Source organism: Phyllobates terribilis, unplaced genomic scaffold, assembly GCF_046119375.1.
Source record: "Phyllobates terribilis strain yellow unplaced genomic scaffold, ASM4611937v1 Scaffold_1__5_contigs__length_1240528914, whole genome shotgun sequence".
In the NCBI taxonomy this organism is placed as follows: domain Eukaryota; kingdom Metazoa; phylum Chordata; class Amphibia; order Anura; family Dendrobatidae; genus Phyllobates; species Phyllobates terribilis.
The window spans coordinates 417,239,851-417,258,916 of record NW_027362761.1 but is presented as its reverse complement, the minus strand read 5'-3'; the positions used below and the strand labels follow the sequence as shown (position 1 = coordinate 417,258,916).

The window sequence follows — 19,066 nt, the reverse complement described above, 5'->3', positions numbered from 1 at the left end:
TTTATGTCACCCCAGAAATTGGATTCCTACCTACACTCTTCAGTACTGCTATATAATCTCCTACATGCTGCTGCTTCTGAACCTGTGCTACATAGCGACAAGAGAGCAGGAATCCCTCGTGTGTGCTGTGAATGAGAGCGAGCATAGCAGCTAGTCTATACCCACTAGCTGAGAGACAACTGATAATTAGATAGAGTCTGCAGAGGGGAAAACTTACAGGTCATATAATGGCCACAAAGTGTTATTCCTCCAGTTCACAACCCAGCAGCTTATTCTGAACAGTCACCTCAAATGGCAAATGCAATTTGGAGCCTCTTGCTTAATTTTATTTGGGCAGGAGGTCCATGAAGGCAAAGGGTAACCTCCAAGTGGTGAAAAAATTGTGGTGTTATCATGAATTAACCATACCTTCCACATTTAGCTATAGTTTAAACATTCACAAGACAACAACAAATTCTGAAATGTTTGATATTTCTGCATTTCTCAGAAGTCGGTCACAACTTTTTTTCCTGATAGGGAAACCTTGAGATTGCTCACAGGTCATGCTGGGATTTTATTGTAACTCAAAGGCAACTCTATGTCAATGTGAAGGACAACCCATTTAAACTCTTGGCGCATCTACTTAATAAAAACTGCGCAGGCAACTATTTAGCATATCCAAGACAACGTTTAAAATAAGTTAGATCAGATACACTTGATTTATTTTCTGGTGTGTCAGCATTAATCTGGTCATTGTTTATAGCCTGCATAAGAATTCACATAATGTTACCTTATATGCAGATTGGGTAGAATAAGATCTTTTTGTGTTACAGGTACCATATAAAGCTTTTACATGATCATAGAAGTAAATGTCTAAAGCTGCTGCAGACGAAGTGAGTATTTTTAAATAATACCATCTTATAAAATATATTTTTATTGAGGTACAGGAGGAGTGGCTGAAGCCTGTTGTACAATGCAGTGCTACTAGCCGATGAACACTTTGATCGAATGACTCCAGTACAAAAAAGCACACTTGGTTAATACATGGCTTCGAAGTGGGGATATGAATCTCCAGCCTAAGTGATGTTGGTGGTCATCAGTCAAGTACTCAGATGCAGATGATTGGAGCTCTTTTCACAGTTCTTGGCTTTCCAGGAGTCATGGAGCTGCTGGAGATGTTTGTATGTTGCTAGGCTTACATTCAGTGCTGGATGGACTTCATTAATACCAGACTCCCCCATCAAAGAAAGGCCACAGATCCCAAAGTATGCATGCAAGGCATCTAGAGTGATGAAAAAAACAATGTACAGATATATTACATACTTTAGTATTTATAAATATATTTTGTCCTGACTACAGCAAAGATCTCCAACTTTTAGTAAGTCGTGAGTAACTTTTAAATACACAGTATTGAGCTAGACACAACATCAGGCGATTCATGCTGCCCTTCTGACATACTCCAGCCTTTCAGACAAAATATACTGTGAAGATCTGAATGGGGATCATAGCTAGAGACCAGACTAGCCCAGCTATTCTGGTGCCCAGCTATGGACTCTGGCCAGCTCTTCCCAGCACCGCTCTTATTGACAGGCTTTTACCTGGTGTGTACATAGGGAGAGACCTGAAAAATCACCTCTAAAAGCGTTGGGAAGAGCCAGCCAAGGGCGGAGCCGGACTAGTCGGATCATCAAAGTATATTTTCTCTAAAAGGCCGGTGTGTTTCAGAGAAAAGTGTACTTGGGTGCAATTGTTTAGCCAAGCTCTGAATCATGCTGCGCTCAGCTTGGGTAGTGTGAATCGCCTGACAGGTTCCCTTTACGTTCTACTCAAGCTTTGACACATTAGTGCGGAATTGCAGAGAGATATTAAAATGCATAAAATTATAGAAATAATAACAAAAAGTACCTGGATGGCTGTCTGGCCACTTTGCAAAACCACCAACTAGACGGTCTTGGGTAGATAAAATAAAATTTCTGTTTTTCTCAAAATTTGTATACTTGAAGATGTCTAACAACTGCAAAAACCCCAAAAAATGAGCTTTAATGATATTAGTAAATGAAGAATGGCAATGCAAAACAATATGTAAGTGGCATACATAAGTGTATTCATTAACATCCAAGAGTAATGAGCAGACATGAGCTTCAAGCTGTAGAAGGCAATGAAGCTACTCCTATTACTAGCAAGAAAGTTACAAGTTATCAAATTTAGTTAAAGAAATCTTACTGTTAAAGTTGCTCCCACCCAGAAGGAATAGCAGGTGTCAACTGGTTTGTTGGGCCGCCCATGAAAGCCATTTTGTTGCCTCATGATGCACCATCTTCTTATTCTGTTGAGTTCTTTCTCAGAGAAAACATCTTCAAGTTTTCCCATGAGACACAGAGAAGCAACACCACAAAACGTAGATCCACCTATTAGAAGATAACAACACATTTGAATAATACTCGAAAAAGTGCAGTAAAAAACATTACTGAACACATTTTACATTTCCGATTCTTCAACAAAATGTAAAATTAGACAACAATATCCGGATTATACACAAAGCATGATTTTTTATGGTATTTATTTAAATAGGACCGGTCACTTGGGAGAGATATTCACATCTGTTGCTTTTGGAGGGCAGTGTGTGAAATTTCTCTTCGCAGCCCGACGCTGCAATCTCAGCAGTGTCTTAAGATTGCTAGTCTTCTACCAAACGGTGATTGACAGCATCTGTGAGGGAGGGGTGAAAGCACGCACTCCAATAGAAGAATCTAAAGAAACGGCCAGTGAAATTATAAGCAGAGATTTCACATACTGCGCTTCAAAAGCAGTAAACGTGAACATTGCTTCAATAGAATGACAGCACAAAACAGAAAAGAAAGGTAGAATAGAGAGTGCAAGGATTTTTTACAAGGTTTTTATCTTGAATTTTTTAGGCAAGTGACAGGTCGTATTATTCAATCCACATATAACCCATCATCACCACCATGGCTGAGCGGCGGCTGCCACTTTCGCCTGTTGTCCCTAGAGTGCCAACCACCGTGGTTAGGCATGGATAAGACTAGGGTTTGACATTATTATCAAGAACATTTGTTTAGTGATTATTGTTACACTGTTATTAGACTAATGGCGGGTCCTTTCTATATTTACACCCACTTGCCAGCTTATCAGGGCCCTGGTAGGGCATTTGATGTGGTAGATGGTGACCAATTCCCTATCACCCCTTGATAAATTCATCTCATATCATCTTACTCAAATATTGAGGATATGCAACTTTGCATGCCTAATTTTGCTGATAAGTATCTATTAATGTAAGGTGGTATATAATAAGAACACACAAAAAAAAATGAGCAGATGGGAGGTGAACTGGCTTCTATAATGAAATAGTTTCTAGCATAAGTGATCCAGGGGAACCAAATTTACAACATTTTAATGGGTGTCCATTAGGATGCTTAGGAGTTCTTCAAAGCACTTGTAGTAGTCTGCTCAGCAGCCAGAAATCTGAGAGGTAGGAACCTAAATTGGAGTCATGTCAATTGGATGGTTTTAAAAGGAAGCAACACTTCCCTGCTGAATACATTTTTAGAAGTGCAGAGGGTAATACTTTGGGATAGCTTTAGCTATGTTAGAATACTAATGCACTCCAGGATGCAGAAATAAAGGTGGGGGCAGCACAGGTGCAAAATACTGATGAATAACCACTGGATTTTAGTGTAGGGACTCGCAAGATAACGAGGACCATTGATGTGGATTGCAAGCTTTCATATTTTGACCATAATATCGACAAATAACTCATGCACATTATACATTTTTTTCATTGCACATTTTTTAATTTAAAGTTGGATGCAGCCAGGTATTTTAGTGTTGGACGGGGAAATTCGGGTGTCTGTCACTGTGGGGTGCACTTATTTAGTGCTAGGCAGCCTGCCTGATCCAATAGTATGGGTGTGACCAATAGGCTTTAAGCCAGACACTGTACATCACACGTACCTGTGTGACTGGTGTCCTATTCAAGTCTTATCTGTGTGTATTAGTAAAACTAGGCAACCATCCCTTTTATGAATTGATAGGGGTATGAGTGGTTGTTTCATCAGTACTTTGCACCTGTGGTGCCTCAGCCTTTATCATGGGGCTGCTGTATACTGCAGTTCATTAGTATTGTGTTTTGCTGTTGGTAAATAAGGCTGCTTTTTTCGGTGATATTTTTTCAGCGAATAGCTTTAGCTATGCAAGTAGGAACCATATATCAGCACATCTACAACTCATAGGCCAACTCTATGGTCAGTGTGTTAAAGGAACCATATCATGTGCCAATCAGCCCCATCTTTGGACAAGTTTATTCATATATATGGAAAATCCACAACAAATTTGTACTTAAAGGAGGTGTCCACTACTTTCATATTGATGCCCTATCCTATGGATAGGGCATCAATGTATGATCGGCCGTGGTCCCTCATCCGGCACCCCTGCCGATCAGCTGTTATCGGTGCCGGCGGCCGGAAGTGCTTACCTGCGGTGCTTGGCCATCTAGCTGTAGTGGCCGATGCTTGTTACTGCACATCCGCCTTCTATTCAATTGAATGGGAGGCGGATGTGCAGTACCCCGCGGCGGCCACTACAGATGGACGGTCAAGCACCGCAGGTAAGCACTTCCGGCCGCCGGCACCGATAGCAGCTGATCGGCGGGGGTGCCGTGTGTGGGACCACGGCCGATCATACACTGATGCCCTATCCTACTGATACCCTATCAGCTGAAGACCCACGGCGAGGGGCATCTCTGGGAGGACGCTCCCACTAAAGAACTGTTTGCAGCAAGATCTTCACGTGAATTTGAGGACCTAAGCACACTATAGGAGGAGTTACTGAGCCGCACAGGTATTTCAGCCATTTGGCCAACTTCCATATTTTGATACTTGCGGTTTATACATAATATATGGCCGTGAGGCCTGCAGCAGTATTCCAAGGTTTCAAAGGACCAGGTTCTACTCTGTTTTTCTTGCATATACCTAGGTCACAGTAGGCAGGGTTATTCCCGGTTTAAGCCGGTCTGTTTTTACAGGGACATACACCAGTACTCCACTCTATAGACCACATCCTTATTCATAGGTGTTCAGGGGTTCCCCTTAGAAACCTATTGTGCAAGCGCGGCAGTATATTTTATTTATTAAAAGTTCATTTTAATAATTGTCTGTGTCTGACCGTGTATGGAACATACCACATCTCCTGGGAAGGGGAGGAAGCAAAAGAGGATACAGACATTACAGCAGGGGATTGTAGAGGATTCATTTTGTGAGGTAAAATATTGTTTAAAAACAGGCAGTGAAATGTTTTACTTCACAGTAAGAATCAGCTGTGACCCCCTGCTGTAATGTCTGTATTGTCTTTTGCCTCCTCCCCTGCCCAGGAGATGTGGTATGTTCCGAGCACGGTCAGACACAGACAATTTTTAAAATGAACTTTTGTTCGTGTGAGAACTGTTTTAATTTCTCCATTGTCTCTGTGCGTGTACATTGGACTGCATTTGGATGACATCTGAGTGCAGTCTGATGTTTTACACATACCCATAGACTTGTATGGGTGTGCATGGTCCGATTATCGGATGCATTCACAGCATGCTGCAGATCTGCACTGCCCCATAGTATAGCATTGGTCCAAGTGTATTCTGATAAAACATCGCATAGCACTCGGCTGTGTAATACGCTCGTGTGAACGAGCACTGAAGATACCCCTTTATCTACCTGACCCTACTTTGGCAAGGTGAGGTCCACACATTCAGCTCTAAGGTGCTGTCCACCAAATCCAGCTCTGATGTCCCACAAAGCTCAAGTTGTTGACAGGCTGATCCAGGTCTACAGTTTTACACATTGTCGGTCATATCCAATTCTGCTGCATCAACGCCTCCATTTGTGCAGCTCGATCTGACCTTTAGCTCAGCAAATCCACTTTATCAGGTGAGCCCACACAGATAGAAAAGCCATGTTTAAGAGGGAGGAACATGCCGCTACACATGATAAATTCAGATCCCAGACACATTACTGATGAGTATGTAAAAACAAAATTTAAATAAAGTTAATAATAAACCTTCTAATATGTCTTATTACTTATTTTACATTACACTACCCAATATTCAACCTGCAAAACAAACATGGAAAAGTTGTGAAGTTTTGATAATCGCAGGCATGTTAATGGCATGCAAATGATGAACAAAATTTTCAAAACATCGACTATGAGCACCAAGTGCAGAAATGAAAGTGTTTACACGCCTTAGCATGCCATCAATGAGTCTATTAACGGTTATCTGAGGAAGGTTTTGCAGCGCTGAATGCACTTGGTACAGAAATCATCAACATCTGCTACCTGCAACTCCCTTTGCAATAGCCAACCAATGACATCCCAGATGTGCCAATAGTAGCAGGTTTAGACCACACAGGCTGCGCACAGTAGCATGCGGTCGTGTTGGAAAATGGCTCCTGGAACTTTATTTAGAAACTGCCATACCATTTGTTCCACCACCAAATCAATGTACCACGTGGGCAATGACATGAAGAGGCCTTCATGAGAAAACATCCCACCGGTCCTATTACTGGGATCTTGATGTGGGGAGGCATAACGTAAAGTAGCCAGATCCTTCTAGTCTTCATTGCAGATACAATAACAGCTCAGCATTACACTGATTTGGAGGTGGAACCAGTGGTACGGCCATTTCCAACATCTCCCAGGAGAAGGTTTTCAACACGACAACACCAGGCCACATTTGTTGGTGCTACTGTAACCAGTCTGCATGGCCTAAATGTACTACCATGGCTTCAGCGTCTCTGAACTTGTCTTGCATCAAGCATATCTGGGATCACATTGATCAGCAACTGTAAAGGGAGCTGCCAGCAGTGGATCTTGATGATTTGAGTGCCCAAGTGCATTCAGTGTGGAATAACATACTTTAGACAACCATTGATTACTTCAACGATAGCATATCAAAGTGTAATTACATGTATTTCTACGCTTTTTGCTCATAATTGATACCGAATAAATCAAGATGTTTTGCAACTTTTGTTTTCATTTTTTCATCATTTCCATATCATTAACATGCTTATCAATGCTGTCCATTCCAGAATCCCACGACTTTTCCTTCCTGGTGTTTCAATTAAGTATCAAATTCCCACATTTCATCTTTTACTAGAATTTCAAAGACCAATGGCCTTGGACCAATCACAACATGACCAGGAATAAAATATCACATGTACAAGAGGCGATTTTTTTCCCTACACTCTATTGATGAAGCAACAGATATACAGACTCTGAAAGATGCACAACAGATATATATTTTTCTAGTTTGACCATGCAATTTTTCAAATACTGTTCAACTACTATTTTGTATCTTCAGCTACTATGCAGAAGTATGTGTCTCCATAGTTACAGACTACAAACTCCTGTAGTCGTCAGCTTTGTAGGTTTGTACTACATGATGAACTGAATAAATCACAACATAGGAATACTGTATTCATAGGGAGTTTTACATTTGATTAAAGGGTTATGCTAATAAAAGACTTTTATTGCATATCTACATAATAAATACAACTCATGTATTCAGGTTTCTAAATTAGAGATACACATAACACACATATGACAAGCTATTTTACTTGAAGGCATGTATACAAATCTGCCATTGCCCAAACAAGATAGAAAAGTTCAGTTTCTTCCCCTCAGGCTTAAGCACATGATAAACACACACATGTACATACATATCTTTATTTTTTTCAGTTATTATGATTTCCTTTGTGCAGGGAGATTTAATGATTTTATTGAGATAATTAACATTAAGAAGGTGCTATGCACATTACATGAATGCAGACTGCACCTGCCGACAGGACCAGATTACCACCTAATCTGCTTGGTGGGGTTCCAAATCTCCCCTGATGGCAGTTGCCAAGAAAAAGAAGGGTTGGACATGTTAGATTTCAACATGCTCAATTCTTTTGTTCTGAACAGAGATAACATGTTGCTAGAGGTGTCTGGCATTGACCTATCACCTTCTGGCTAATTGAGAACATAAAGACATTCGGAAGAGTGTGCATGTGTATAAGTGGTCCTAAGTAATAAAGTATATGGCCAGCCTTAGCCCAAGATGCTCTTTATTTATCAGATGTAAACTTTGAGGAGGTGGTAGCATATGAATAAGAAACCACATACATTAATATCAAAATTGGATTGCAATCTCAAATGGAGAATAATAGAGAGACCACGGCAAAGCTATGTTCTCTCTGTTCAGCCAATTCATCTTTCAGCTACACTACTGAACCAGTTTCCTCAATGTTGTAGACTTCTGTAATGCTCACATCATCAAAATTATCACCAATGGCAGAAACCTACAGGTGAAAGTCAGATTCTGCAATAGATTGGCATATTGGCTTCTCGAAAGTGTAAAAGGGCTAACTTGCAGCTTTACCGGTGCGGTTTTAGTTCCTTGTGGACTATTTCCAGTGCATGTAATAAAAGGTCTAAAATACCTCATACAGGGTCGGAGGCATGGTTATCTATATAAATCCTCACAAAATTCACCATGTATGAACACAGTCTTTGCAACCGGCCTGTCTGATTACTCGGATCTTTAGCTTAAACCAGAATTGCCAAAGAACGAAGAACAGTGACCTCTTCAAATCTCAGAAAAATCCATTGTAATCAGGGCTGTGGAGTCGGTAAGCCAAACCTCCGACTCAGACTCCTCAATTTCCATGACACCAACTCCGACTCCGAGACCCCCTCATACTTGGCTCATGTTTAAGTGATAAATTTACTGTAGCACAGATTCAGCTCAGCTAAAAGTCTAGACCCTTAGATCAGGAATAGGACAGACATTTATAGGACATTTCAGAATTTTCCCAAATTCTTATCAAAAAATATTCCCCACAAACTGCATTGTATTACTGTACCCAATTTATTATATATTTTAAGAGTTGGAGTTGGTCCATTTTATACCGACTCCGACTCCAGCAAAATGGACACCGACTCCACAGCCCTGATTGTAATAGCACCATAGGAAAAATGTACATCATATCATGCATAAAAATTAGACCGTATAGGGCCAAATTTCAATTAGGCAGATTTCCGATGATATTATGAATTATGGGCACGTTTGTGCACCCGGATGACGGACACCTGTCCTGGTCCGATCGTGGATCTAATGACCTGACCTGACCTGAAGGATTCAGAGATTCCCATGAACCTGTCATTTCGGGTTGTTAGACCCATGATGGCGCTGTAACTTGCTTCCGAGATACAGGCGCACAAACGCACTAGTAGTACACTCATCTGAACCTGCCCTTACTTAACCCTAATCTTCTACCATCACTGTTAGTGCATTTAATAGGACTAAACAGGTCTGAATTATAGGATCATTTTTATCGTGCTTCTAAATGTACCTGTGGAATAAAAAGGTGTTGAATGCACATAAATCTAGATTCTCAGCCAAGATTGTGTCATTCAGAATTTATTCTGAAAAAAAAACCCCAGCTAATAACTTCTTACCGTGAGCTTCTAATCCGGCTCCTTGTCCCAGGGCATTTTCATATGACTGCACCAAAAATAAAAATCACAAGTTATTGATGTATAAGACTTGTTCACTTACACTTTTCACCATCCGTCATCAGTAACATTGCACACCGATGCAGTCATCGTCTTTACCACAGAAAACTGACATTTGTACCAAAACTGGCTGACTTCTATTTGATGTGGGGGCCATAGAAAGAAGGATGTGTGCGCTGGTGGCACGTTATCAATACAGTATGTGACGGCATTAATTCTGCAGAAATGTCAGTAACAACCAAAGTCATCTATAGTGCTTGCAGCTAGGCAGCGGCTCAAATACTTTCAAGTACCGCCTAAATATCACAATGTATACAAAAATTCATGAGGAAGTCTGTAGGCCGTTTGCTGCCCACGTTTTTTCCTAGTGTCATCTTTTACTTACAATATTTTTTTGCACATCCTTAGACCCGGTTCACATCACATTTATCAGTCTATTCTCAGGTACAAGTTTTCAGTATACAAGTCGCATATATATAAAAGTTTACACAAAAGTATAGCATTTTTCTGCTTCAATCTACATGATTGGCATATTTCGATAATTAGTATAGGTATGTTAGCATACACTTCCCCAGTTACAATTTCAATACAAGTCAACTAGAGATGAGCAGATCGCTTTGCACAACGCTGGTGTATGGTCCAGGTCAGTGCTCTCTGGATGTGGACATGTGCTGCCCCAATTTCCTGAGCTTCCAGGGTCCCTGGTGCAGCGTTTGATTTGCCGGCCTGGCACAAAGTCATCTGTGCGGCCAAGCCTTGAAGGTAAGGAAATTTGTGCAGCTACTGTCAACAGCCAGAGAGCAATGACCTAAACCATGGACATGGTTACGCGATGAAATCCGCTCAGTCCTAAAGTCAGCCCACTACCCTAATAATGCAGCATAAACGGCTGGGTTATTGGAGAGGGTTAACATTACTTTTTCTTCTACAAAAAAAAATTAAAAAGATAAAAATGTAAAAGTTTAAAATATGCAAAGTTAAATCATTCTATTCTACAATATCAGAAAAAAATCTATGCTTCTATAGAAGAGGTCAAACGTAGCTAAAATGATAGCCTTTTAGATAGTTCTTCAATCCCAGTTGTCAAGGCCGAGCGACATATCATGTTTTCATCTATCTGTGCAATTCTAAGGCAATCCTGAAAACATGGTCTCAAGGCCCACTGTCTAAAGGCCTCCATACACATTAGACCAGTGTTTCTCAACTCCTGTCCTCAAGACCCACCAACAGGTCATGTTTTCAGGATTTCCTTAGTATTGTTCAGGTGATAATTCCATCACTAGTGCAATATGAATAGAAATCCTGAAAACATGTTGGTGGGTCTTGAGGACAGGAGTTGAGAAACACTGCATTAGACTAATTTTGGCTGAACCAGTCAATATCGATGGGTTCAGCCAACGGTCTATGGTTTAATGTGTGTGGGGGCACTGGCCGGCTGATGGTCGGGAGAGAAGTCAATCATGCATGTCCGATTTCTGACTATTGATTTCATTGTTCTACCTGAGATAAGTCGCAGGCCGACGTGTCAGTCAGCAGCTTTCTCATAGAGAAAACAGGAGTGCTCCGGAGTATGGGAGATAAAGTGGAGAAAGCCGTCGGCCGAACAAGCAATTGAAGCATTTATTTTATATGGCCAGCCTTAGACTACATTATGCCCAGTAAAATGAATGGATATGTAGAGGAATACGTCTGGACGCTAATGCTGCGTATTATAGTATATACTGCTGGTGGAGGGTATACACGCGGTGTTAACAGGACCTTACTTTCTATGTGTATTTACAAGATTATAACTCCATTCATATATTTCTTATAATATTTATTTGCATTAGACCAAGAGTTGCACTTAAGCCACTTTTTTTCTCAGGAGTGGGAGCCAAAACCAGGTGAGGAACAATCAGAGAAAAGGTATAATAGAAACAAGTCACCAATTCTACATTTATCACCCACTCCTGGTTTTGGCTCCCACTCCTGAGAAAAAATACTGACCAAATACTGATAGTGGGGCCGTGGCCTTAAAGATGTGCTCTTACCACAATGACTATACTAACACTACATGGAGTAGAAGACTATACTAAGGACTTCAACATTACAGCGTAAAAGTGTCCACCATACAAAAACATGAAATGCAAAGATGCCCATTGCCGAGTGAAAATATTTCCATACAACGGAGTGTGGTTTTGCAAATCATGAGGCCACTATTGTCCTAAATATGATGGACATGCAAATGACAAACATAAGTAATAATACGTAGTTTATGAAAAACTGGAAGATCTCACACTGTACCCATTGTTATATCTGGACATAGAACAATGTTACACAGTGCAGATTAATAGAAATCTTATGCAAAACACAAACATTTAGGCAAACCTGTCAATATAGGGACTTTATATTTTCCTACTCAAGAAGCTGCATATCAGGAACATGGTCAGCAGCTGTCACACTACTAATCTTGGACTTGAGTCATTTTTGTAATTATTTATTTTACTCACGTGCCATTAATTCCACAGTACTTTACAGACATCATCATCACTGTCCCCATTGGGGCTCACAATCTACATTCCCTATCAGTATGTCTTTGCAGTGTGGAGGAAACCTTGCACCATACTGATCCTAGCAGCCTAAATAGCACTTTCAAAACCAGCAGACAAAGGACAGTGACCATAATCCTGGGTTTGTTTTTTGCTGATGGGGTGGCCAGCAAAAAAAGCTTTTGGAGAAGCTTAGAGAGTGTTGTAGAACTCCAAAAAAGTCATAATCACCTTACCGATCCCCCTACTGCTTCCCGGTTCCCCGCTAGTCTCTACACGACCAGTTCTAACTACGACTTCCTGACATGGATATGTAACTGCTATGGCTTATTACTCTCCCGTAGCCAGCACCACAGGCTAACACCTAATTTACCCATCTCAGCATCTTAAGACATTCTGATCCCATGGCAGGTAAAGCACAAGGTCCAGATCTTGTAAATTTTTAACTTTTGCAGCTTTATTTAAATGATAAAAACGTTATACTTGTGCTTGCAAATTGGTGCATGAAAACAAATAGCTGATAGCATGCAGAATCGACACACATCAATTTGCAGATCAGTGATCGGCTGATTGCTGGGTTCTGAATTCTCTAACCTTTTGGAGATTGGCTGTTAAATAAGAACATACCCTAAAAAAAAAAAGTCAGCCGTATTTGCCAACACCAGGTCACAATACTAGAGCACTGAAGGATTCAGCAGCCTCATAATAAAGGCAGAGGCAGCACTGGTGCAAAATACTGATGAAACAACCACTCACACCCCTACCAATGGTGGAGGTGGTGGCTGCTTAATATTATAAATGCACATGGATAAGGCTTGTATAGGGCGCTGGTCACATAGATGTAGTGCACAGCGTCTTGGTTACAGCCTATTAGTAACGCCAATATAATTTGATCAGGTGGGCTACCCAGCAATATATAAGTGCACCCCATGTTTTTTTTATCTTTTAGTTGCATGTTTTTGTCCAGGGTGCAGGTAAGACTTTTAGTGTTGGCTGAGGAAATTGTGGAGTCTGCCCTTGTGGGGTGCATTTGAGGTACATAGTGCTGATCTAATAGCATGGACGTCACTAACAGGCTGTAAACCAGACGTTGTGCACCACACCTATCTGTGTGACTGGCGCCCTATACAAGCCTTATCCGCATTCAGTTGTAACACTAGGCGCCACCCTCGCCATGAATTGGTAGGCGTGTGAGTGGTTGTTCCATCAGTATTTTGCACCTGTGCTGCCCCCTACTTTATAATGGGGGTCTGCTGCATCCTGACAAGTACATTAGTATTGTGACCTGGTGTTAGTAAGTATAGCTGCCTTTTTCTGTGATATTCTTTTCATTTTCTACCCTTTTTCAATGAGCTTTCAATACAGATCTGCCTTTCAAATAACTTCTCAATCAAGTAATGTACAGGCAACATCTGCCAAAGCAGGAGGGGATTTTACAAAGTTCCTCTCCATACTGGCTTACAAAGGGACACCAGACTGGGGACCATGCTGTGTGTCGTCCATATGTCCTAAACTTGCATGATGACTGAAGCGGACATTGATAGACAACTCCTTTAACATTCCTGAGACATCACTGTTGGACATAATGTTTTAGGTCTAATCATTGTCAGAAGCAATCAATTTTTCCTTCTCTAAACAGCTCAACCCAATAAATGGATGACCACCTGATTTTTATAATAGAAAACACACAATTATTATCAGCAAGAACTTATCTCAGATATCCTCTGTTCTAATAATCTCTACAGACAATTTTATTGTGTTTTGAACTAATGTCTTTATTAAATGCTACAAAAACATGAAAGATAAAAATAAAATACAGATATAATGGAGAAAGAACTTACCATACTTCTTCTAATATACTCTATTGACTTCTCCATATTCATCCCTGACCAGTCATTGAGCATGTAACAAATGCATGACGCACAGTACACAAATCTCATGTCATTCTCGCTCCCCTCCGGCACAGCACAAAAACTGCACAGAGAAATAAGAAAATGTTGGTTTTCTATTGGTTGGTTCACAAAAATGATGTTTACAGGAGGCATCAGCCATGGTCGCTGATGCACTATACAAACCAGAAAATGGAAAGATACGCAGGATCAGGCACAAGGTGCAATGCATGGGGTGACACACAGACAGCAGCCTCGCTGTCTCCCGGGTGACACACAGACAGCAGCCTCGCTGTCTCCCGGGTGACGCACAGACAGCAGCCTCGCTATCTCCCGGGTGACGCACAGACAGCAGCCTCGCTGTCTCCCGGGTGACGCACAGACAGCAGCCTCGCTGTCTCCCGGGTGACGCACAGACAGCAGCCTCGCTGTCTCCCGGGTGACGCACAGACAGCAGCCTCGCTGTCTCCCGGGTGACGCACAGACAGCAGCCTCGCTGTCTCCCGGGTGACGCACAGACAGCAGCCTCGCTGTCTCCCGGGTGACGCACAGACAGCAGCCTCGCTGTCTCCCGGGTGACGCACAGACAGCAGCCTCGCTGTCTCCCGGGTGACGCACAGACAGCAGCCTCGCTGTCTCCCGGGTGACGCACAGTCTCAGTGTTTTAGATGTGATGCGTATACAGCAGGGTCTTACTAGGTTATATGCATGAAGCAGAGTCTCCCCTACTACATCACTGCTCTTATATAAAGCATAAATAATAGAACAGATCTATGAAATTGACCAATAGAAAAAGCAACTGATCACAGCACAGCTTTCATTTTTGTAGAATATAAAATGAAAGTTGCTATATGATTGGTTGTTATAAGCAGCAAAGTCAGTTTTCTTTTAGACTGTTCATGCGTCTTCTCCGATACTTTTAGCTTCCTGGCCAGATGTGCAGAGGAACAGGGAGGCTGGAGGAGTCTGAGAGGAGGGATTTCATAGGTGCCAATGTCATCCAGTAGTTCACAGGAAGTCAGACTGACATCCTGTCTACACATTAGCGCATGCACTGGACTGGTTGTCAGACAGAAAACTTCTTCTAAGCAGCACCCCAGGTTATCTCCTAAGGTTTATTTGCTCAGCATATATATGGCAGTTACCTGACTTTCCTGTTTTTTTTCCCCATTTGTACTTTAGCTACTGTAAGAATCATCTCAACATGCAGTGATTTCGTGGGGAGCATGAATTGGGCTTGTGCTTATTCCGAACACAAAGCTGCAGTGTAAGCAGTGGAGGGAGATAAAGCCAAAAGAGTCAGGAGTTGCATTGCAGGCTACTCTGCAGCCTAGACCAGTGGATTTACACTGCAAGATAAACGTAAACGAACATCCTTAAAAGGGCTCATTTCACGATTATATTGCCGATCACCCAATGACCAAGCAAAACACTCCTTCATCGCATGAAATGATCTTTTGAGCAGCACAAACGATTATCATTCTTGGCAGTGCATTATCCTGTGTAAACCGGACTCGTGCTGCTGAGAACTATGGCAGCGAAGTGCTCAGTGCGCATCGTTTACTTTGGTCTACCTGTGGCATTTAAATGACTGGCAATCGGTAAAAGTTTACCGATCAGGGGTCATATCTTGCTGCAGCTCCATACATGTAAATGGATCTTTAAGTGAACATATACAGGTGCATCTCACTAAATTAGAATATCATCAAAAAGTTAATTTATTTCAGTTCTTCAATACAAAAAGTGAAACTCGTATCATATACAGACAGAGTGATTTATTTCAGGTCTTTATTTCTGTTAATGTTGATGATTATGGCTTACAGCCAATAAAAACACAAAAGTCATTATCTCAGTAAATTAGAGTAATTAACAAAAAACACCTGCAAAGGCTTCCTACGCGTTTAAAAAGGTCCCTTAGTCTGTTTCAGTAGGCTCCACAATCATGGGGAAGAATGCTGACTTGAAGGCATTGACACTAAGTAAATGCAAAGTAAATTTTGCATTTCATTTGGAAATCAAGATCCTAGAGACTGGAGGAAGAGTGGAGAGGCACACAATCCAAGCTGCTTGAGGTCTAGTGTGAAGTTTCCACAATCAGTGATGGTTTGGGGAGCCATGTCATCTGCTGGTGTAGGTCCACTGTGTTTTATCAAGACCAAAGTCAGCGCAGCTGTCTACCAGGAAATTTTAGAGCACTTCATGCTTCCCTCTGCCGACAAGCTTTTTGGAGATGGAAATTTCATTCTCCAGCAGGACTTGGCACCTGTCCACACTGCCAAAAGTACCAATACCTGGTTTAAACACAACAGTATCACTGTGCTTGATTGGCCAGCAAACTCGCCTGACCTTAACCCCATAGAGAATCTACGAGGTATTGTCAAGAGGAAGATGAGAAACACCAGACCCAACAATGCAGACGAGCTGAAGGCTGTTATCAAAGCAACCTGGGCTTCCATAACACCTCAGCAGCGCCACAGGCTGATCGCCTCCATGCCACGCCGCATTGATGCAGTAATTCATGCAAAAGGAGCCCCGACCTAGTATTGAGTGCATTTACTGAACATACATTTCAGTAGGCCAACATTTCAGATTTTAAAAACATTTTTCAAGCTGTTGTTATAAAGTATTCTAATTTACAGAGACAATGACTTTTGTGTTTTCATTGGCTGTAATCTATAATCATCAACATTAACAGAAATAAACACTTGAAATAGATCACTCTCTTTGTAATGACTCCATATAATGAGTTTCACTTTTTGTATTGAAGAACTGAAATAAATTCACTTTTTGATGATATTCTAATTTAGTGAGAAGCACCTGTAGGTGCTTATCGCTGTGTTTTCATCATTAAGATCTCACCTTACATTACCAGTATACAGTGAAAAAACATTTAAATAGTGATGAAACGTGAGAACATACCTTCCATCAGGAAGCTGGAGAGCGCGTAGTCCTGCAAGACATGCCTCCTTATTGACACAGCGCAGGTCATCACCCAGTATTAGCAAGCTGGAGAGAGCGGTGTAGGTCATTGCTATGTGGCCACTGTCATACGGGTGGTAAAAGCCATGGCCCTGTAGAAGAACAATGTACAAATTAATGATTAACAAACCTGTTGTATTGGGGACAATGGAAAAATAACATCTGTAAACTAAAACTGATACTTTATGCCAGCGAAGACATTTGTAAGATAAGTGCGCTATAGCTGTTTTCGAAAAATGTCACTGGCTGTCCTGATAAAGCGACTGAGACGAGTATCTACAAATAGGAGGGAATCTGAATACCTGCCGCTTGTCAATGTATTGTTCATAGTTGGCAGATGTACAACTCGTAGTAAAGAAGGGACAACGACCCCCATCTGTAAACTACTGCAGACAGAAGGCAAATACAAGACACATGGCTGAGGTTTCATGCCTTTATCGAATCAGGGGACCCCTGGGTGACGTCTGCCACCCTTGTAATTATCAGTACAATGTACGTAATCCAATAGATTTTGGGCTCTGTTTTAGGGTATTGCTCTGTCAAGTAATAGAAAAAGACATAGCCGATGACGGAGATGATGAATGTTCTGACAAATCAAACATCTTATCTTTACCGAGTAGTGTTGTCGGAATTAGAAATAAAATCAAAATCCCCTACAGAGACTGTCCCTGGAAGTAACATAAACGGTGTTTATGTATCTGCTTTCATGGGTCTGATCTACCATTAATGAATACCACTAATACATTTTGGAATCTATGCAAGTTAAAAATTATTGTGTGCCGGAGTTATTACTGACTTTTGTTCCTGGAAGTATTCATCTATCATAGGTAGGTTTAATACATACATATCTGCTTTATCATAGTATCACTCCAGCATCTGATCATTTAGGAAATGTGATCATTAGAGCAGAGCAGTGCACAGACCTGCAAATGTTCTGTTGTGCCCCTAAACTGCCCTGGTAATGTATAAGCGGAGCACCTCTGCCCTTTGGCTTCAGTGACAGCTGAAGGTCAACGGGACCTGGACTTTCCTCAATGAACAGAACGGAACAGAGGCGAGAATAAATGAAAAATCATTTAAACGTTTAGTTACCCTTAAATATTGGAAAATTAAGGGCTTTTTTTTGTGTGGAAATGATAGACTTGAACACCAAGCCTGGACAACCCCTTAAAATCCATTGTTTAAAACAAGTGCTATATGTAATTTTTTTTCTAATCACTATTTGTTTTGAAAAATAAAATTAGTAATCTTGCAATTTTCGCTCTGGTCACTGGAGCTATGCTGGGGTGCACTCAGACTACTGGAAACAAATGTTTCTTAATAATCTTGCAGTGTAAAAAAATTGTCAAACAACCAAAACACTCGTCTGTTTCAAATGATCTTTTGTCTGGCTTTAAAAAAAAATATCATGGTTCTCGGCAGCACATGTCCTGTTCACGTTTGTAATATTAATCACAATTGGGGTCCAGTCATGACCTCGAGCACTTTTGACCAGCATAGGCCACATACAGCTCTATTTTTACTCTCACACTGATGAATCTGTGACAATCCCCATTATATGTCTATGGTACAAGGGGCGGTGTACAGCATCATGGCCCCAGTTCTGAACAGTTGTTAACATACCTTTGAAGGATTAAATGGTAACCCCAAACACGATGAACCTCGAAAACCGCATCGATCTAGATTGGATTCTTAAAAAAAAAAATAATAATAATACATGTAGAAAATTAAACTAGTTTGTGTAAAATCTCAATTAAAAAATGAAATATCTGGAGTTTGTTTGTGAGACTTTGCAAACTGTAACTTATAATGGGATTATTATTTATCATAGGTTTGGAAAAAAATCTGGACACATCACAAACTCAGGAACAGAGAATAGTTATAACAATCACCTGTAGGCAATGGAAATCCAACATGTCCGATATGTCTTAAACCACAACCCCCGCCCCCCCCATCATCATCCCACCGACACCTTATTTCTGGTCGCCAACCATGTCTCCTGAATCCTCTATATCATGGACGCTCCACTTGGCCAGACATTTGTGTTTTTTTACGAAAGGGGAGAAAGCAGCAGATCCTTTTATTCTTCCGGAGAGAAGCAGTTACCTGAGGAGTCTCATAGAAAACCCAGGA

The 19,066-nt window shown here is 41.2% G+C and overlaps 1 protein-coding gene across 2 annotated transcripts in view; it reads right to left on the bottom strand.

The window, feature by feature from the left end:
- Positions 1 to 238: 238 nt before the first annotated feature.
- PGGT1B (protein geranylgeranyltransferase type I subunit beta) overlaps positions 239 to 19,066 on the bottom strand; it is a 33,901-nt gene continuing 15,073 nt past the window's right edge. For both annotated transcript variants that reach the window (XM_073677156.1, XM_073677165.1), the window contains exons 3-9: positions 18,557 to 18,624; positions 16,874 to 17,025; positions 13,907 to 14,039; positions 9,481 to 9,526; positions 2,203 to 2,387; positions 1,885 to 1,993; positions 239 to 1,261 (exon numbers count right to left, since the gene is read on the bottom strand). In XM_073677156.1, the coding sequence (XP_073533257.1) occupies positions 1,080 to 1,261; positions 1,885 to 1,993; positions 2,203 to 2,387; positions 9,481 to 9,526; positions 13,907 to 14,039; positions 16,874 to 17,025; positions 18,557 to 18,624 (875 nt within the window). In that variant the 3' untranslated portion in view covers positions 239 to 1,079. The remainder of the gene's footprint in view (positions 1,262 to 1,884; positions 1,994 to 2,202; positions 2,388 to 9,480; positions 9,527 to 13,906; positions 14,040 to 16,873; positions 17,026 to 18,556; positions 18,625 to 19,066) is intronic.